Source organism: Aulonocara stuartgranti, assembly GCF_965226115.1.
Source record: "Aulonocara stuartgranti genome assembly, chromosome: 1".
In the NCBI taxonomy this organism is placed as follows: domain Eukaryota; kingdom Metazoa; phylum Chordata; class Actinopteri; order Cichliformes; family Cichlidae; genus Aulonocara; species Aulonocara stuartgranti.
This window is the reverse complement of record NC_138939.1, coordinates 11,164,513-11,186,930: the sequence shown is the minus strand read 5'-3', so window position 1 is coordinate 11,186,930 and position 22,418 is coordinate 11,164,513. Positions and strand designations below refer to the sequence as shown.

Sequence of the window (22,418 nt, the reverse complement as noted above, 5' to 3'; positions counted from 1 at the left end):
AATAAAGCACAGATTTTTCTTTATTTTAACAGATAAAGAAGTGCGTGTTTTGGGGTTAGCATGATTGAGATTATTACTATAAATATCCAAAATATTTCAAAGCTAGTTCGGAGCTTTTTATGTGTAAGAACTGAAACAAAAAGCTGCAGGATTTCTAAGCCATTAAACTGAAATACACACGAGTGCCACCTCTCCATTATTGTGCAGATTTCCAAATCTCCGTTGCCACGGGTCTCTAAAATGCTATGATTCTGCAAATGGTGCTTTCAGAGCTCATTTACAAAAAAAAAAAAAAAAAAAAAATCTTTCCTGCAAAGTGCATTTGATGAATCTTCACATGGAGCGCTGGGAGAACGGTGTTAGGTTACACAGAGGCACACTTAAAAAGGCAAACACATCAATAGCATCATTTTTAGATTCCCAGCTGATTTTCCATTTGGTGCTCAAAGCTGCTTATTATGTTACAGTCCTGCAGAGACAGAAACCAGGACAACAGAGCAACACGGTAGTGTTGCTGATAAAATAAAATGAATACGGGGCTATTTTTGAAAAGACAGGCCTTTGTGGTGTTATCATAACACTGCGTTCGTGAACTTATATTTGTCTAATCAGGATTAATCTGACTGGGGAGGTGTGCTGTCTTGTTTATTGAGGTTTATGACTTTGATTTAAACCGAGTACCACTCAGAGCAGGAACAGCCTGACAGCAATCACAGCTTATCTTCTCCTTCCATATATTGGATGGCTTCATGATTGATACTCTCTGTGTTATGAATCTAAGGCAGCAGAAAAAGCAAAGTCATATGCCAACAAGATAGTGAACCATAGCAAAAGGGCTGACCTCTTTAAGCCTTTCTGGGCATCGGATGTCGTATGTACTCGTGATTTTATATTAGCATACACTAAACCTCCCTGGGATGATACCATTCTGTACGTTATCGACGCTAAGGTAAGTGGGTGAAGTGGCAGACAAATAAACATACAAACAACTCTTGGCATAGTTTTGTTCTTCGGCTGAGAAAGGTCAGGCTAATTTTTGTGCTCCATGCAGTCATTCGTCTATTATGTGTCATAATATGAAGCTGACATTTTGCATCTAAAAATGTTCAAAAATAGTGTCTTTGGAGGTGTTCCAGCGATAGAACACACCAGTAAGTTGCTAACTTACCCCATTTACCCCACTGGCATCAAACAGTCTTTGGGATACATTTCCCCTCCTCAACCAGTGGAAACAGGCTCTGCAGAGCTCTCTCGTGACGTGAAAAATGAAATGACACTGTGCTTTGAAAGCCCTGTGAAGGCTTTAATACAACTCAAATACCAAAAAAAAAGGTTCTCTCCACTGAGAGTAAAGAAGAGGAGCAGGTGGGGACAGGTGAACATAAAAAGGGGTTTAGGAGGGAAAAGCTTTCCGTAAGGCCAGAGGACTCTTGAGGCAGGAGGTCTCAGTGACGTCTGTCTTTATCAATAATGCAATACACATATGTGGCACCTCGCGGCCTCATACATTTTTCAGTAACCTCAGACATGTCGGATCTTCACCTTGGGTTTCCACTCATTTTCTGTGGCAGCAGGGGAGACGGGCTTGAGTGAGGAGGCTGAACTCATATTTGTAGGGACATGCCATTTCCACAAATGAGCATGACGATCGTTTTCTAGGTTTCAGCTGGTTTACATCAAGAGCACAAGATTCTATAACCCAAATGTGCTGACACACAGTTACACAGAAATTATGAACAATCTGCTGTTATTTAAGTCTATCAATACAAAAATAAGAAGGTTAAACTCCTAAGATGTTTGGTTGCTTACAACTTTAAGATCTCATATGGTTAAAGTGAGCTCCCGCAACAGGGTGTGGAATAACAGGGGGAAACCACTGATTTCCAGTGCTATTGGCAGACCACAGCTATTCCCAGGCAACATTAAACCTCATTCTACTTAAGATTCCAAAAAACCTTGAAAGTAGGCCCTGGAGCGAAACGCTCTAACAGACAGTGAAAAGGTATTCCTAAAGTGCTCGAGACACTTTATTCTATAGTTCTCACTAAGTCGAGACGAGTAAATAATTCTGCATCAACACTAATGACCTCATCGGCATGGCCTTTGTCCTCTCCTTGTTTTCAGACTGACAAACAGCTATTAAATGTGTCACAGAAGCCAGTCAACGTTTTATCTCTTAAAAGAGTAACCATCAGAAAAGCGCAGTAACAGGGGAGCAGAAGGATCCGACCTCACGAAAACACTTTCCAAACTGTTCTCTGATAGTACAGGCCATTATTATAAAGGTCCATCTGAACATCCTTTAAATGTGGATTAGTGGAATGAGACCATTACTGAACTAGAAGGTTAAAACATGTTTTAACCTCTCATCACTAAATACAACTTTACTGACCATTGCTCTTATCGTGGCCTGGCTGTGTTCAGTATAGAAAAAAAAAAGCTAAATAAGTTTCATGGCTCCAGGCCTTCCTCACTCCCCCGCCTCCCTTCTCCCTCACTCAGATAATCTAACAATCAGCTATTTCATTACTGGAGGTAACCCCAATGGCATTAGACGGCCAGTCTCTTTTTAAACATACGAGAGAGATGGATGGATTAATACTCTCAAGCCTGGCACAAATTATACACTACATTTTCATATTTCAAAATGGGGCTTTTGCTTATTAGAGAGGCTTTCGTCAAACTCGCTGTCTTCATCATTACTCTGCATATCATCATCCCGCAGCAAAAATATTCACTTGTTATCTTTACCATTTTGTTAAAAAAAAAAAAAAAAGCAGACTTTTTACTTTTCTAGATCACATATTCAGGTTTGCACTTTACACACATCAATATGTGTTTTTTGAGTGCTAAACAAGTTATTTTTGTTGCTTAAACTGACATTATTACATATTCCTAACTCCAAGGAAAATTATTTTGGTTTTACTTTCCCAGTAACTTCATATTAGACTGTTTTGTGTGCCAGTCTTCTACAATGACTATGCAATAAAACATCTGTGCATTAACTGTTAACATGTCTGTTTGTCTTTTTATATTTAGTATTTATTTATTTATTGTCATTGTCAAGAACAATGAAATTGCGTTTGGGGCTTATAGTGCTTAGCTTTAAGCATGCATTTACGACACAATGCATTTAATTCAAAATGACAACATTTGGGACAATTGTTACATATTCAGACAAATATTTTTCTCCTGCTGTTTGCAGTCATCCAAAAGCCAGTGTACTAAGTCAGCATCCTAACAGTGCGTCTTCTTTTCAGTCAGCAAGGCAGAACAAGAAGCAGTCATACAGATGATCAGCCAATGAGACAGGGAGTTACACAGGCAGTCGACTACGGTACTTGTCAAGAGAATTGGAGCAGCAGCAAGCAGAATTATTATCTTTGTCTTCCAAGTTATATAAGCCTCCAGCAGGCTGACTCCACTCAAAAAACAAAGGCTAATCAATGTGTCTCTACATACTACAGTTTTATTTCATCTGATGGCTCCCACATAGTTGCAGAGATTTTTCTAAATGTCATGGGACTGAACCTTGCCTGCAATGGTTAATGGAGCATATATAAAGTCAGTTTGACAAGACTATTTGGTAACAGATATCGAAGCCGGTTAAACACTGTTGGTTTTGGAAGACTTTCAGGCCGTTTCATATTTCTGATTAGGTTTCCGACGCCGTAGCCGTGACACCTGGTAGCAACGATCGTCAAAACAAATCCAGCAAAACTCCACATTCCTATCAAAGCGATGGGACTGCACTGTAGGACTTCAGGCTAAAGTAACCTCTTCCAACTGTCAGGCTACACGTAACATTTCAGAGTAGCTTTTTTTCGAACCCTCTGCTGGACGCGGCGGGGATCAGGAGGTCAACGATGAAAGTGCACCATTAGCCAAGTTGTGGGTACATCAGCAATTCGAGGAGCAGATTCTGTCAGAGGGGTTACTGAGCGGAGGTGGAGGACGAGCCACGGGCAAGGTGTACAGCAGGTGGGGGATAGAGGTCTGAAGGGTGAAAGCTATTACCATACAGAAACGGAAGAGTCAGCAGGTATGTCCGCACCTCGACAGGGAATGATGTTACACTAGTCCACTGTGTGTACTCTGCCACTAAGTAAGTGTAGCTACTATGATAGGTCACACTGTTTCGTGAGTGTGTGTTCCGTGTACAAATCACTGACACAAGTTGTCACAACAGGCAAAACGGCCCCGAGTATTTGGAATCACATTTTCACCAAGGCTGCCAACCGAAACTGTGCATCTGATTATACTGTTTGTGGATGGTCATTTAGGAGACGAGAGCAGAGTTCTTACTTGAGAGAGAGGGAGTAGTCGTTCTTGCTGGTCTCGCTGTTTCTCACAAGATAGCTGGCCTCCTTACAGAGCCTAAGCAGAGACTCTGCATCTGTTCGGCTGATGGCTCCATGGTACCAGCTACAGCAAACGACAGGAAACGAGGATGAGAAAGGAGGAGGAACAAAGGAATGTTAAGTAAGAAAGAGTCAAAGCTGCTAAAGAAAAACCAAGATTTGACTCACAACTGGCTTTCCAGCGGCATTGTGGGATCGATACGTTCCCCGAGAGAGGAGCTGCAGTGGTCCAGTGAAGTCATTTTGGTGTTGACCAGACAGCCACTGGAATGTCGCTGCAGCGGCCGAGTTTTCCCCTCCTTGGTGGGCGACATTCGAGACTTCTCCACACCATCAAACTGGACTGTAATAAGAGAAAATACAGCTGAAAAGATTTCATTCTGGACAGATTTGATGGTTCAAAATGGCTCTTAATAAAGACAAACACCTGTAAACACCATTGAGCTACACTTCAGATTAAGGTCACTTGGAAAAACAAATTGTGTTTACAAGTTACAACATCCACGGTGTCACATGTATCAATTAAACTCGACTACTGCAAAGTGTGAGAACCGAAATCCACGATGTGCTTTTACCAACTTTCACACACGCGCACACACAGAGCCGCTCTGTTTAACTCATCCTACTGAAGGACATGTACACATGATGAAAGAGACATAAATCAATCTAGCTTGCCCGTGTACACATTCCAGTTAGGCAAAATACACACACACGCAACCTTCCTCCAAAACAAGCTCATGCGCCTGTAAATAATCCCATATATACTACTGTATGGCTGAGCATTTTCACTCTTTAAGTACACGCAAATGTGCACACACTTAAGTGCACGCCCAACTCCAACACCCAGGTTCTGCAAGTTAAACATTGAACTAGCTTTTCAAACTCTCACGGTCAACTGTGGACATGACAAGCTCTCTTGGCAGCCTCACAGGGAAGTGTTTGATGGTGTTTGGGGGCTTAAAGTGACCTATGCGCACACATGAAATGCCAGGGGTCACGGGGCAACTTCACAGCCAATCAGCAAACAGAAGATAATGCTCTCAAGGACAAATTAAATGTGAATTTACACTTGTGGGAAAGAGTTGCACAAGCTAAAGGAATAAAAGGCTGGACAGTGGATGTAAGAGTAATTATCATGCGTCACAGGCAGCTGAGACATTTTTCCTCAGTAATCCATCACTGTGCTTCATGCCATAACATCTAAAGCTTCTGAAATCCCCCCCCCCCCAAAAAAAACCCCAAAACAAAACAAACAAAAAAAAAAAAACTATTTAAAGCTACTGACACGCTTCTCAAGCAATAACAGAGGGGCGGCTTCCTACATCAACCGTATGACAAGCTTTTCCTGGTTATTGTCGCCTGCTTCTATATGGCTCAAGACCAACAGATAGCCGTTTTTGTTTTTTTGATGGAAGTGGTTAATGTCGTATGAAACTCTCATCTACTAGGCAACATCAATCTTTGCTGCTCTCTGTCACTAATGGCCATCCTTGCATCTAGTGTTTAATTACCAGGCAGAACATGGCAGACACTATACACAGAGACAGGCAGTGTGATCTTAACAACACGTCTACATCTGTCTAGACTCTGCATTCCAGTCAGAGGATAGCATTACACTTTACAGATTGTGAGCTTGCCAAGTGCCTCTGTATCACACTGAGTGGAAGGGCTGACAGTTTAAATCAATTCAACACTACTTACTACAAGTAGTTTACTTGAGTATTTAGATGTTGTGCCACTTTATTGCTCACCTCTATGACATTTCAGCTACAACTGATACATGTGTTTCTATAGAGCCTGCTCTTTTTCAAGGTATTTCATTTAAAAAAAACCAAAAACCCCCCCACATGATCAGCTTATAAAATGCAATTAAATGATAAAGAGTGTTACCATTCAAAAAAAGCTGGTTAGTGGTTGCTGTCATGTGTAAAGTTATTCAATGTTTAATTACCAGCAATTAAAACAAGTATTTTAATTATAGTAATTAAAAGAAGTGCCACTTCCATTAACAGTGAACTACTGCTTATTAACTCAGGATATCGGAAGAAAAGCTTGTAATGAAGTATTTTTACAGTAGTGCAGTTGTAGTCCTTTAGGAATATCTTTTCTTTTTCGAATACTTTCTATGACATACCATGATGTCATCGCAAGCAGTGCTTTTTTTTTGACAGATTACAGCTGTTTCAGGTCTGACCACTAGGGGCTCCCCTTAACCTCCACACTCTACTTGCGGTTGAACTCGTTGGCCTTTGGCTCAATGATGCGATTCCCCAAACATAAACTCGTGGAAATGATTATTTCAAATCATTCCGGCTGTTATCTTTGCCTCTGCACATTTGTTCATTAAAGGCCGACAGCGGGCTGGTAAAATGACAGCAAAATTGTACTGTTGCATGACAGCTGGGTAAATTCTAGGTCTCACCCTTGGAAGAATACAAGTTGCTGATCCATGTCCTTGAGGTCTGTCGCTCCTAATATAGTAATTCACATTATGATCCCGTGTTGTGTCTGCATTATTTTATATCATAGAGTCCATTTAAATTACATGCTGAATACTGGGAATTTGATCCAAGTCAGATGAATATATTGTATATGTGTAAAGGTGAGAAATGGCGTTTCCATGGAAACTGACCAAGGGGACACGGAAGATGCATGTTTGTTCCATTCAGCTCCTGTCAATGCTGACAGATCACAACATGAAGATGGAGCCAATTGCTCCCTGTCCTTTGCTTTCGATTTCTCTCTGTTTGCATGTGTCCAACCTTCTTCTGCCCTTTGCCTTCTCTTCTATCACTCTTGCCTCATCATTCTAACTCTGACTTTTTCCCCGAGCTCTCTTGCCACTCAGTGGTAGAAACAGATAGGGGAAAATGGACTGTGGAGGAATGTCTCCACAGGAAAAAAGGGGTGTTTTGATCTGTTATCTCTGATGGTCCCACTGCAGGGCAGACTGTCGCCAATTACACCTACTACTACAACAAAACCCTTAAACAGTCTACTTGCACTTCCATATTGAGAATTGACTGTGAACATAATATTATCATCTCTTCACTGATTAGTGACGCAACCATAAGAGGCTGGAAAAGGTATCAGACATCGTTAAGGATACAGGATGCAATCTTGGCTTTTCCCTACATAGTCCATATTGTATCTACAATCCACTCACCCATGTGCCTGACCTCAGCTCTTCACATTTCCCTCCTCTTACCCAGACACAACAATCAGTGATTTATTTGATCGTGATTAAACTGTTTTCTCCCCCCTCTCCGCTACCAAGAAAGGGTGGGTTGAGTGGCTATTCTTAGTGTAGCTCACCCCGTCAACCTTTCTTGTCAAAGTGGAGGCTTCACTGCAGGCAGAGTGCAGTGCTCTACAAGGAGAGTATTACCCTGAAGAAAGAGCCCCCCAAACTAAACAAAAGCCATCATTTTTATTTGCTCAAGAGTGAATGGACTCATGTCTGCTTTGTTAGCTGGGCGCCTCACCATCACCATTCCGAAACTGATGTAGAGTTATGTTTTAAGGCAGAAAATCAGTGGGAGTGAGGCAAACCAATTCCCCTCTCTCATTCTCCAGAGCACACAGTTCGAAACATGGACGACAGGAGATTGACTAGAGGATTGGCCCACGGGGGAACAAAAGCCGTATGAGGAAGCTTAAGAGGGACGAGAGGGTGAAAACCTCCACACGCACGCACACACACACACACACACGGTAACACACTTCTCTTGAAATAAACACATAAAAGGCACATGGGCAACTGTGTATGTTATCAGAATTGTTGCTTGTAAAGCACTGCAAATGGAATTTGTGTATCAGATTGAACTGTCAGTCAGATGGTGACAGATGGCTGAAAGACCTGTCCCCTTCAGACACACAGCTTCCTTTAGAGACAACTATATAAAAAAAAAGAAAAGTAAATAACATGCACACACACACCCCACACACATAAGAGGATGGGGAAAGAGCTGATTGGCTAAGGCACAGATTAAAAAGAAATGGCAAAAGGACATTCCACGATTACAAACCACGAGATAAAGCACTGCTATGTAATATAGTGCTGCAGAGCAAGGCACAGGTCAGCACAGTACATAATAATGTCACTGTCTAACAACATAAAAAACACTCCAAAGTAGAAGTCACAGTAATCAAAATAAAAACGAAGGGAATCAAAAAATAAAAACCACAAAAGTGTAGTGACATCTGTCACTGACGACTCAGCACAATTTAACTACTACTACTGTCTCCTCTTCCCCCTGTGCACAGATTTCTCTAATTAAGCAGGCTAATTAATTCTCATTTACTAATGATACTCCTATTACAAAGGATGACTAGTCTGAGGGGCAAAGTGTTTCATCGGCTGCTGCATTGTGAGGTGAAAATTAAGTTTTCCAGCTAGGACTTGTGAAATGATTAACAGGTTTCCAGCTTATTAGAATGCAGTGCACGCTAAAAATAGGGTTAAACTTTTACGCCGATATTAATTATATGCACCAGGAACTAAAATAATTGCTGCATGGCTTTTATAATACTATATTTTAGAGCCCCACTGTGGCCGTTTGAAGCTATAAGCTTTATCTCTGATGAGTCAACCATCTAGGAATACGCTCTCTTCTTTTAAATAAATTTCAAAAGGAAATTCCAAATTAGGTTTTCCAAGACAAAGGAGTGACCCTACCAAGTGTCAGCTGGGGAATTCATTTAAAATTAAAACTGGATACTTTTTAATTACTTTGGTTTCTTAGATTAAAAGAAAAACGAGGTAAGATAAATGCTTCAAAGTACATATAATTAATTCATGTTAAAAAAATTAAAAAGATAGGAATCTCTGTATCACATCCAGAAAAAAGTGTCTGGGCGTAAGGTGTAGATGTATTATTTGTTCTGCTGATCTGCATTTGAATTTTGGTAATGATGTTATATATCTAAGGACTAAACAAATGACCCTATCCAGCTTTCTAGTCTGGCTGACTCATGTAACAGATGACTAATGTCTTGATGTGTGACTGAATGTCTGCCTATATGCTGAGGTCAAGAGAGTACATTGCAACTGTATTCACAAGGGTTGTGGAGGCCATCAAGCCCCCTCCCCAAGTCTACCACTTGGACCTTTGACCCCTAAAGATGTAGACTAGGGCCATACCGGCTGAGACAGAGAGGGGATCACTTTACAGCTGGATGCCGATCTTAAACCCACTCACTTCACCGAAGGAACCAGAACCTTTCTCATGGATTTACGGGCATAAATCAACTCCTCGCCCTGTCCTCGCCTACAACACACATTGGTGTCCTCTTACATGGCCTCACTAAGTCTTTCCACTCTGTCAGGGGAAATCCCATTCCTGAAATTAGTTCTGCTACATGTCCTTCTTTTCTCTGGATAATGACAGCAGACAGAGGGCAAGTGTGTGAGAGAGCTACAAAAATAAACTAATGGCTCTCTCAGTTAAAAATAGGTCAATTACTTATCCACTGCATGCAATGAAAAAGGTAAATATGGCAATAAGTCAAGAACTGAATTCGTCTCCAATGAGTTTGATTTCCTAATTCGTGTGAGCCACTTGTAGAGAACAGCAGACCAGAGGGACATCTGGGATGGTTACGAGTATGTTGACAAGAGGAAATGGGGGTCACAGCGAATGGCAATTACGCATGCAGAAGGCAGTTCGGCACAATTAAAACTAATGAGGCTTCAGCCTAAAACCTGCAAAAGAGTTGGTGATTTTCTGCCACATGCATTCCAGATGGAAAAGAGCAGTCATTACAGAGCTAATACCTATAGTCAGATTTTTCAGTACTTCTCACATATGGTAACTCTTTCAGTACGTCTTCAGTGACCAGAAAATTTGGGACAAACATAATCATACATTGCAGTAGCAGACTAACCCTACCTATGTTTTGGTAGCTGCATATGCTTGGCTAGTAATGTTTTTTAAATGTTCAGTAGAACTAAAATACTGAGCTGTATGCTATGTAAAACACCATGCCTTCATTAATTAAAGACGGATGGATGGATGGATGGACGGACGGATGGACGGATAGACGGATGGACGGATGAAAAAATGGACGGACAAACATGCCAACAGGGAATAGGAAGATGGACTGGAGTGCCAGGGTAACTGATGGAAAGGATGCTGGACAATGAACACCAACACCCACCATGGTGGTGCTGGTCACAGCTCGTCTGTCCTGGCGAGGGCTGAGCTGTCTGGGAAGGAGACTCAAGCTCCTCCACTGGGGGAGGGCTGGTGTTGAGCTGGCCGACAGGAGGGGGCCATGGTAGGTCCTTGATCACTTTAATCTCTACTGCAAGTGTCACCAGAGGAGAGATGGAGGCAAGGAAACGATAGCAACAAGAATAATAAAGAAAGGAAGTGAGTTAGGAAAGGGAAGTAATGACAGAAAACAGAAGAAAAAGACAAAAGGTAAAAGGGGTAAGTGAAAAATACTGTGGATAAGAGCAGGAGAGTTGGTTTATACTGTGATCCAAAATTCAGCAGCAGCTGTGGGCTAGAAAAGGAAGGAATACAAGAGGACTGGAAAGGAAGGAACGTTAGTTCTAAAAGTAGGGCTGGATTTTATATCCGCTTCCACTCTGATGCAGAGCTGGATACTCAGATTGCTGAGAGGCCCTGAAGGTAACAAAAGGAATGTGAAAGTTTTCAATTATCAAATTCAATAATGCACTCAGATTCAGCCAATAACTACAGTCTCACCTTGGGAGAGATACACTAGATAGATGCAACAAGAAGTTCTTAAGGCCGAATTGTTCAAGCTCTAATGCATGATACAGTGCATAATATCCTTAAATAACATTCAGGCCCAAGTAATAATACTGTACTTTTAATGAGCAAACTATAAAATATAAACCTGCCTTAAGCCAAACTAGATGATCAGTGAAAACAGCACAGCTGCATACACTCTACTGTAACAGTTGGTGCTGTGTTTGATGACAAAGACCCCAGGCCTCTATATTAAGCCAAGTCAGAGTGTAGACAATATCTGTAGCTAAAAAGTACCTAAGAGTAATCCATGAAGGCAATGGACGCTACCCTGGCTTTGCCCCTTAAATAATGTATGCCTCATGCAGTTGGGGCTTTACCAGGATAATTGAGCACTCATGCAGCAGCACATCTGTTTCCAGCACAGGGCCACTTTTTAACCAGCCAAGGATAATTAATGAATGAGACAGAAAGGGGAATGTTTTTCTTCATACAAGAGAAAGCCAGTGATCGAGCCAAGGCTAATAAATAAATGCAATCCATGGGTAATAGCTTTGGTGAACGACTGCATGTTCCTCGGGTGGTTGTGTTATTTTTGCTTAGATTTTGCAGAGGTCTCAAAAGACATCTTTGTGCCATCAAAGCCACAGCGATTGAGCAAATTCTAAGGTCACTGTCCATGGTGCTGGAGATTTTATTCCAGTTACGAAAGTACTGTAAAAGAAAAGAATTTTAATGTGCAGCTACTTTTGGCACATAACTATTAACGGTTTCTTTTAAGGTCTTATAAGTTAAAAACAAAACCAAAAAACAAAACACGTCATCCTATTAAATACATGTCATCCTTCATTCTCTTATCTCCTTTATCAAAACCAAATGCATTCGATGAGCACGTTAAGTTTAAAGTACGGAACAACAATGGCAAGAAAGGCTCTCAGAACAAACCCCAAACATCCGAAACCCTCATTGTGACTGATATACAGCAAATATTCGGTCATCTGTCCAATAAAGGGAGTGGCAGAATTGTTCAAACATGGACAAACAACAGGCAAATAGATGGGTTGATGCAAATCAGATATACTATTAACGCTGGTGCACAGACTAGTTTTTAGTAGGAGGATGAACATAATGTTATGAACCTGTCTTCCTCCCTGAAAGGAATTGAACCATGGTGGTGGTACAGGACATGTTAATGAGAAGCAATATCAGCAAGCTAGATGAAGGGGAGACTGGAGAATATTCAATCCGACAAGCAATTAAATAGCCGGGCCTGAGGTGTCAGGGGGCTAATCTAGAGAAAGGTGGCTGGAAGGAGGAGCTGCTTGCTGTCTGTCCTGATGGGAGAGGTGTAGGCTAGAGGAGTGGATACAGAAGGTCAAAAACTCTGCTAGATAATATAACTTCCTCTACTTTGGGGTGAAGTAGGGGACTCTCTTCCTATGAGATTAAAAGCCTAATACTCATTTCACATTGCAGATTAGCGTGTAATTGTTTGGGGGAGCAGAAGGCTGCCTCCACTCTGCAGCCTCAGTGTGGGGACGAGGAGATGATTTCAGAGAGCGTGGTTCAGACTCGCTTGGTTGCACAGCTGAATAATAGCATTTAGCACTGTGAAAATTAAGGAAAACTGATTCAATAGTCAGGGTTTTGGGTGTGTTTGTGTGCGTTTTTTTAAACCTGGGTGCCTCACCTTGTGAAGCATTTTAAGGTATTGTTACTCCTAAGGTTGTCACTGACTTTAGATGCCACGCTGCTGCACAGATGAGTGCATCTTTACACTGCAGGGACAAATTCATATTCAGCACCGAGGTGACAACAGCAGTTCAGGTGATTTACACATGGACCTGAAGGCTTAGCACACTGCAGCCCACATTTTCACAGATCACACTGCCCACACTGGCTCTATCACACTGCCCTCTATCAATACATACCTGTTTACAGCTAATGTAGATTTAGACCCATTATCAGGTCTGTGGGTGGTAAATTGTACTCTGTGTACAGGTTAACTGCATCAGAGACCGCACACGCATATCAAGTAGAAAATGTAAATCATGCTCAGTATGACATAAATACTGTGCATTTTGTAGGTTAGGTTAGTTATATGTGTTAATAATCTGAGTCATATTTGCACAGCACCTTTCTAAATGAAAAGAGAAATAATGCAGAGCCCAATTAATAATTCTGAACGTTCATGTGAATACATCCGATCTTTTTTGTCGTCTAACCTTCCTCACCTGGATAATCCTCATTCAATATTAGTACACACCTCCTCCTGTTGACACAAAAAGCAGGTTATTGCCTGTCTGGAACTTGCGAAGCAGCTGTCGCTCAAAAGTGGCCATGTTAAAAATTTGAAAAGAAAACCCATCACTCATGTCCCTCCCATTGTACTCCTCCCTTTGGATATGTACTTTGTTTTGTGTTGACAGTGTAGTAAATAAAAAGAATAAAAAATAATGGATAGGGGTATGCGCTTTCCTTTCCTTTGTTCTTCCAGGAGCCGTTCTTTTTTTTTTTTTCCTCTCAAAGCCAGGTATTTGTTTACCCGGGCTTTTCATTAGCCCATGGCACTTCATCACTGTAAACAGTGCAGCACCATAAATCACCAGCTATGCTTGTTTTCCACCAATGCCGTTTAATTTAGTTCTGCTTAATTTGGCTGGCTAATTGCATGCATATTCAAAACAAGCTGGAGTATTGTGATGTTTATGCCGCACATTATGAGCGGAAGAGCTCGAAATACAAAAACAGCCTCTTCCGAAGACGTGTTTGTTCCATCTGCACTCAAATCATTACAGATAACAACTGTGTAATGCTCCAGGGGAACTGAAATGCCACTTCATAATTTTTCCGGTATACTGTATCCATCACATTACATAGTCCGGCTTTCTTTTGAAAGGACCTGCGTTTGTATTAAAAATGAAAGTGACACAGAAAATGGGTGATGGTTAAGAGATGACAGCAAGGCCTTTTTCCATGCTCTTCCATATAGAGAGAAGGGAAAGATGGGTTACTGACAGCTGGCCAGCAGGAGCTTCCATGGGGGCTTTCTGGCAAAACGCTGCTTCTACACTTATAGCGGGAGGTTTACAGTGCTGTTGTGTGTGGCCAATGTGTGTGAGTGAAGATAAGACCCATGGCAGCAGCGCTCCGTAGAGAACGGTGGGACACATTTGAGGCTCATGAAAGAGGGCTGACAGGAAGGTTATCAGCAGGGTGTTGCAGCAGAGGCCAGTAGGACGAGACAGCGCTGCAGAGTGACAGGCAGCGGTGGGGGATATCGGATCAGCCAAGCACAGAGAAACTGAACCCCGACACCCACAAAACAGCTGGCTTTAACCCTGTTGCAAGACACCACGGTAGGACTGTAACTGAATCAATTATTTATTTTAGAACATTAGAATCAGATCTCAGATTTCTAGGTCGTTAAGTCCATGAAGATTCATTAAAAAAACCCATAAAGTTTCCCAAGACCTGAGGGGCTAAGCGACTACACTGCCTCTGATCTTCAGTGTTAAATGCACGGTACCCTGCAGGCCAGGAGTCAAGTGAAAGGAGTTAGTAGCAGGTAACAGGGCAAGGAGATTAGGTAACAGTGGCTCTTAGTCCCACTCCTGCTGAGACAGCACTCGGATTTCCAATGGCGACGTGTCCACGTCTGGCTGTGAGAGGGAGGATACTATATGCAGAGCCAAAATGTACAGGGTGATAGACATATGGACAAACCCTACACGGGCCTCATATACTAACGCTTCATATATGGTCAAATTCTAATGCATCTTGGTCACACTTCACCTCCAGAATCATCCATCACTTACTCAGCATCCAGGGAGTAAGGATAGAGGTTGTGTCGAGTACCTGTGTTCGGCAGCCGAGTATGGTGTGGCGCTGGGGTGGAGAGGGACAGTGAGGATGAGTGATTAACTAAACCGCAAGTACACAGCCTCCCAACCCCCTAACAAGGCAGAGGATTTACATTCCATTGCATATCTGTCAGGAGATAGTTCAACAGTGAATAATAACACCAGACCAAGTGTTGTGAACAGGCGTGCAGGCAGGCTGTGATAGGGACAGCTGAGGAAAAGGGGGCTGCAGCAAGGAGCATTACTCTACTTTGCCTCCCCAGCATTAATGAAGACAAATAGTCTTTTATACAGATTGCATTACCGTGTTATACCACTGTGGGAGGGCGTAGGCGGCACTTGGTACTTATTTAATTGTTTTTTTTCCTTTATTTTTGAAACACCTACTGCACAATTTAGCAAGGTTGTTCATCTTTTTTCATTATGTGCTAATACTTTGTTTGGCGACATTTTCATTTCCCACATAATTGTGGGAATATGAACTGTGAAGGTTTTGATGGGTTCAGAAAACCGCTTCTAAATCTAAATGGTGAACAATATCATTAATCATTTATATTACACAGGCGTAAAGTGCTTCAGCAACTATAGAAATGTTGCTGAGGAGAAGTGCCCTCTGGAAACCTAAAAAGCCCACTGAGCTATAATTAGTCCTATTTTAAAAAACAGGCTATCTGAGCACAGAAAGGCTGGAATCACAACTTACCGCAGCCTGATAACGTATTTACTTAACTGCTGACATCTGGAGGCATGGCAGCATCACCACAATGGAAATCAGGGAGATCTGAACATGAACAGTCAAACAATTACAAATCTATATATAAAACAAATAAAAATGTTGTCATATTCTGCATAAAACAAACTTAAATCAGATTTAGTCCTACAAAATCTGATAGAAATTTACAATGGAAAGCTTGGAAAATATAGTTACTTCTTTAAATTGGTGGTTTGGGTAATATTTTTAAAGCTTATGATAAAAATTAAGCCAAGGTTTTTGTTTTACATGTTCATGTATGTTTAGTTTTTAATTTGGACCTTTGTTTTTTTCTGTCAAAACATCGACTTTTCTGCAAAATGGTTAGTGGTTCTGAAAATCGAACAATCACTTCAACTACAACTAGGTTTGGTAAATTACAAAAAAAGGCGTTTAGGCTTCTCAAGCTCTAACGCACAGAAAGTTCATGATCTAAAATTACAGGACCGCCCGAGTAACCCTGTCTCGACTAAGGGTGTAGGACAATTCCGTATTGGATCTGTGACTCATTTATGCCACAGATTTCCTGGCAATGAGAAAACGAATGGATCCAAAATATAATCGACAGCGGTGCAATAAAGCATCTCTGGGAAAAGACAAGAGTAGCTGGGCCCTAACCTAACTCTTAAATCCGTGCCAGAAGAGATTAAATGGGGATAACTGCTAAGCATTTGGCTCACATGACTTAAACATTGAAGCAATGTATAATGTCCTGAAGTCGCAGGTAAGCTTGTTGCAAAGATCAGAGACATGGGTGCAAGCACACAAACTTCAAGCTTGAAAGGTATGAAACTTTCTCTAAGCCCCTTGATGTCAGGATCCAAGGCTGGTCTGCACTGACACCTGCGAAAGCAACAAGCCCATGCTGACAAGGCTTGTCCTAGAGATGTCTTTCTTCTTTTTTCCTTTCTTCCCTTTTCTGTTGTTCAAATGTTGGGGAATTATTTCGGCTTGACTTAAGCATAAAACAGAACACAATCCAGTAATAAATCAAAGTACTTTTTACACTGCAGCTTTCCTTGAAAGACAACTTAAAGACTTATCTCTTCAATTCCAAACCAATATACTTTGACATGCACTGGAAATTGAATTAATCATCATCAAAAGAGGGACACTCTCTGTAAGAGGGGGGAGTTGAAAGAGGGATGTGTTGGTAAATAGTGTCTTAAACAAACTCTCCTGAGTGCTGCTTGACAGAAAAATTATGAGGGAGAGAAGGAAAGTGATTAAGAATGCAGCATCCCTTATTTAACTAATCACTAGCACAGGCAAAAGAACGCGACTCCTATGAAAACCTCGGGGCCGAGGGTACACAGAAGTAAACAGGAAACAGAAATTAAGTGGAAACATGGAAGGATGACAAATGAACACACTGACAAATTTATTTTATACATTTGCCTACAGAGTCTCACTACACTCTGCCTAACATGAGCCAATGAATCCCTTAAATCACAACTCCTGCCACAGTCAGATACATCTAGCTGAATGCTATCTATCTGTGGAAATCTTCAAAACTAGCCCAAAACCTCTCAGTGGACAAAGATAATTTTCTCATTTATTTCAAGAACTTATGCTATCTGTAAGCACCATTGATTGGTACATACCAGTACTCTCATTACCTGCAGGTATGCACCAAATACTCTTATGAGACTATTCTCCAGCAAATGAGATTCATGAGTTTGTTTCCTTTGCAATGCCACATAAGACTTTACACGTACTTAAAAATGAGGGAGCAGACCTTCTCCATCATTAATAACATTACAAATAATCTACACAAATAGAAAAGTGCGCTATTCCAGCGATTTGGGATGGATCCGTTTTGAAATAGTCACTAGCTCTGACCGGCTCTTCGAGGCATTACATCCAAATTAGATTCAACAATTGTGATGAAAGTGGGTTGGAGATGTGGCATTAATTACATGCTTTATTGTTGGATATTAAAACGTAGCTGTGCATGTAAATGATATTTATGGAATAATTCCCTTCAACTGCGTGACTGTGTGAAGTCCGTTGAAACAACCCATTAACAGCACAACACCACAAGGGATTAATGCCTCTTTCATCTTCTGTATTGTAACCGTTTTACTTTATTGCAGTGCACTTCATCTGTGATTTCAGAGCACAAAGGGAAAAATAAAGGACACATAAAATAGAGACATTTGTAGAAAAAATTTAACTATAAAGAAATTTAATTACAAAAATGTGAATTATTTTTGTACTTTGCATCACAGTGAGTTTTGATTTACGGTGCTATACCGCGCAATTACTTTTGCATGTCGAAAAACCAAATTACAAGCTTTGCCACTTGTTCCCCCCCCTCAACTATACACCAAAATGAGCCTTGAGGCCATGCGTGGTTTTAATAATGCATGCGTGTTGTTTTTATTTTGCTGTGCATCAGAGACCACTTTGCCATATTTTCAGTTTGTATAATGATCATTTCCACAGAAAGCCAAACCGCACTATTCTTGTCATGGAAAAAGAATAATTAACACTGCAAAGGGTGGACGAGTAAACACAGTTTGCTTCACTTCCACCCCTGCACCCTTCAACCCCATTGCCTCTTCTTTTAAGCAGTGCTACTGCACTTGCTAAAATTGTGCGCCTGCTGAAAGACTAATCTGAAGTACTTCTACCATGCCTTTGCCTTTTTTTTTTTAGTCCACTTCAAGCTCTGGGGGATTGTGCAAGTAGCATACTGATAATGTCATTCTAATTAGCAACATTTTCCAAGGCGTTTTTCAGTAGGTGACCGCTGGGTTCATTTGGAGAAAACAGCACTTAGGATTCAAATGTTAATCAAATCGTGACATCGCTAATAAACTGTAAAACAAGCTTGTAATTTTAAACAGCATTTCCAGAAAGTAGAGTGCAACCCAGAGGTTCAGGCATCAGTTTCAAAAAGCTCTAAAAACATCATACAAAAAAAAAAAAGCAGAAAAAAAGAAAAAGAAAAAAAAAGGAGACAATCCCCAGTCCCGCCTCCATTGGTACCTGTGAGGGATTTGGAGTCCTTTCTGCCGTAGGGATCTGATCCAGTGCCATTTACAGAGCCCTCGTAGCTAATGCAGTCATAACAAAGCAGAGCTGTTCAAGGATGAAAAAGAACAAAAAAATATATATATGAAGAGAAAAATGGGGCGATTGAAAATAGTCAAGGACTGCTGATTTTCTTGAAAAAAAGGATAAAATACTTCTTTTTTTTTTTTAAATTTGGGGTGCATATTTATATTCTGGCGGCATATCTTTCCAGGAACAGCCCTGTTTGATGTTATGGCTGTTTTAGCCATGCTGAAGCTCTTAAAACCACAGTGACTACCTGGACCTACATGCACCTGCGCAACCAATCATGCCTCCCTGAGCAGCGTAGGTATCAACTTAGTTTAAACAGGCAGGAGCTGGATGAAAACAGTAAACAGTGTTCTGGACACCTGCAAAATGAAAGTAGCAGGTGCAGAGGAGAGGGGGGAAAAAAGCTTAAACAGAAAGGTAAAGGCAGCAGCAGCAGCAGCAACGGGAGCCTCATAACCTGACAGAAGCCATAATCAAATTTGTTAGTGCTGGAAAAACAGACGTCTGGGTTAGTAAAGAGAAACAGGTTCAGATTACGTTGTGTTAAAAGCTTGACAGTTGAGCCGTTAGATTCAGTCTCTGAGCATTTGACATTAGAACAAAGACTGCGAAACAGATCGAAATGAAATTCTGTTTGTTTTTTCCCCCCTTTTTAAAGATACTTACTAAAAAGGTAGAAATAATGTTTTCAGAGTAAAAGTGCATTATGCATCTCTTGTTCAAAAGTCTTCTTTGCAGTACTTTCAAGATTTATTTCACTTACTTCTCTCTGTGCTGTAAGTTACAGTGAGGTTTATATTCTCCTTCAGTGGTCATAACAATTCGGTCAGTCAGTCCTACCTGCAAAGGCTTTGGAAATCCTCTCCTTCTTCCACTCCCAGGGCTGGTCGTACTCCTCAGGGGGTCGCTCATCATCCTGGGGCAGTCTGCTTTCTCTGGGGCAGCGCAATCGGTCAGGGTCTGAGTCGCCACCGTTCTCAGCTGGCTCGTATGGTGTGTCGTACAAGGGCAGCTGCCTCACGGGTCCGTCCTTAGGACCTCTCCCGCCAGACCTGATCTCTAAAAAACATGAGAAAGACTCATTGTTAATGCTAGGTCTCTGACATAAAACTTTATAGATGAAAGCTATAAAGTTATGACTGTAGGTTCACTGGCAAACACAAAGGCAACATATTTTATCAGGCCTGAAGTGGATATTTCTTGTAAAGCACGGAATATGGAAGAAATATGGAAGAAGTAGCCTCACATTTACACTTTTAGCATCTGTGTTAATACAGGAATAAAACTGTGACCAGTGACATCAGTTTGATGGCCAAAGGGCACAACTAGCATCACCTATCAAGCTGAAGACTAGAATCTTGTTTTCTATGTGTTCAAATGAGAAAGTATCCATAGGCTGAGCAAGTCCCTCACTTAGTGGGTTTGGCAAATTTACAGTAATATAGAAATAATAAATAAAATATAATAATAAATTTAGAAAATAAACAGCAAAAAAACAGACTAACAATGTAGTAACTTGTGGTGAGCCAAGTTATCAAAACACTGTTGTACAATATTAAAAGAATGTGCTTTGTCTAAAATACCAAATGCATTTCTTGTACAACAGCTAGAAGCATCTCAGTCAGAGGCCATATGTAAAATAGCAAGGCAATGCAATAGTTAATACCGGCATAAGATGGGTGCAGATAGCACAAGTCCTGCGATATCAGGTACAGAGCACTGTCAAAAGCAGGCTATTCTCACTGAAATCTGCCATCAACAATAGTCAGAAAGCAAAATTGGGCATGAATAAATTGAAAGGCAGGGCCTCCTACAACTATTATTCAGTGAATGGCAGTGACAGTTTGCTGTTGCTATTTGCAGAAAGTGGGAAGCGAGTCTGCACTGAAATAAAAAATAAAAAAAAGGTTGAGTTCATGCAAAAGCAGCTCTCTGCATAAAGCGTAGAAATCACACAGCGGTCCTCGATGAACATGCCCATCACTGTCAGAACTGAGTTGAATATAAAGTACCAATTTTCTTTCTCTCTGTAACATTTAACAACTCTTTGAAACCAACAGAAACCGTCACAAGCGTTAGAATAATTTTGTCGTAAATTATGTGAAAATGTCAAAGGGCCAAATAACGCCCCTGATCTTGATGTCACAAAAGCGAAGCAAGCTGTGGTTTCTTTTAAATAAAATGTTTTGTAGCCTCAATTTAGTTCTCAAGCCACATAAAGCCTTAAATCCTTTGAGCCTATTCCCTCTAGTGTAGAAATACTTTAATCATTGGTTTTGGAGGTGGATCCCAGAATAACTATTGATATAATACAGGAACGACAGGTTAGCCACAATAATAACAGTGTCACAAAAAAAGCAATTCCCAATACACTGTAGAACAATTTTCCATAATATCTGTATAACTGAGTAATAAAAAATAGCTTGAAAAAGCAGACAAACACCTATTATGTAGTGATTCACTGCATTATGGCATCACCACACAAAGTGGTTAAGTACTGACACACGACATGCTCGTTTTAATAATACAAAAACACAGAAACAGTGCTACAGTGTATTCATCAAGTATCACTTGAAGAAGAAATATGACATACTAGATATTTTCCCCACAACCTACCTAATGTATGATTTCATAGCAACCTTTGTACTACTTGTCAGCATTTCTCCATCAGACTTAAATTCTTGGCTAGACGCACAAACAGAAATGATGACCACCTGGTGACCTAATGCATTAGAAATTTTTTTTTTTTTTCAGAATGACCTCTCTTCAAGAAACACGGATGTTTGCAACTGGCAGAAAAGATGTGGGCACAACCCACATCCTCAACCCTGCTGTTCAACCCAGAAAGGGATTTTCCCTTATGAATGTGACATCATTTAGCAGCAAATACTTATTGTATTAAGTTTATGTGCCACCACTCAGGAAAAGATGAAATGCAGGAGAGGATTTACAGTGCCAGAAAAGAAATAGCAGGATCAAAAAAAAAAAAAAAAAAAAAAGAAGGAGGAGGAGGTGATTTTATCTATCATGGTGGTTGGACAAAAACAAATGTGGGCATAATGACATTATACTTTGTGCAATCTTTGTAGAGTTCAGGGCTCCGTTTTTAAACTTTGGTACTCTCCTGGAACATACACCATTAACTGGTTTCTGGAACATTGCCAGTTTGTCTATAGACATCAGTTATAAAACGTCTACGTTTTCTTTTGTTTACATGTATAATCATCAGTGAAACAGAAGGCATTGAACGTTGCTTTGTTGTTCAAAGGCGGTGGAAATACAAAGTAAAACATCTTAAGCGTGTTAACCAAATATGACTTTCCCCCTGTAACTGTTGCATGCAAGGAGCAAAACTGTCAATCCAGTGTACATTTTTATACTCATGAGTCACGTCGCAAATCTAGTTAACATCACCTGACCACAACTAAAACGCATGCCCACCCTTTCACTCTCCATGTAAGAAGGTGAAAAAGACCTGACGATGCTAATGAAGCATCATGCCCTTGAGAACTCTCCTCTCCCTCTTCCACCGCCTCCTCCCCTCTCCAACCTTCCTCTTCTCACATGAAGTTGTTAGCAGCCTGCACCTTTCCTCCTGGGCCACATGAAGCTGTTAGCGGCCAGAACCACCATAGAGCAATGCGATGTG

At 40.9% G+C, this 22,418-nt stretch overlaps 1 protein-coding gene across 3 annotated transcripts in view; it reads right to left on the bottom strand.

Annotated features, from left to right (window-relative positions):
• Nucleotides 1-22,418, bottom strand: part of shf (Src homology 2 domain containing F) — a 94,863-nt gene that overhangs the window by 5,933 nt on the left and 66,512 nt on the right. The window contains exons 3-7 of one of the 3 annotated variants that reach the window (XM_082536109.1): nucleotides 19,610-19,828; nucleotides 18,692-18,784; nucleotides 10,521-10,667; nucleotides 4,530-4,704; nucleotides 4,306-4,425 (exon numbers count right to left, since the gene is read on the bottom strand). In XM_082536109.1, the coding sequence (XP_082392235.1) occupies nucleotides 4,306-4,425; nucleotides 4,530-4,704; nucleotides 10,521-10,667; nucleotides 18,692-18,784; nucleotides 19,610-19,828 (754 nt within the window). The remainder of the gene's footprint in view (nucleotides 1-4,305; nucleotides 4,426-4,529; nucleotides 4,705-10,520; nucleotides 10,668-18,691; nucleotides 18,785-19,609; nucleotides 19,829-22,418) is intronic. The other 2 variants (XM_082536107.1, XM_082536108.1) reach the window with 2 other exon arrangements.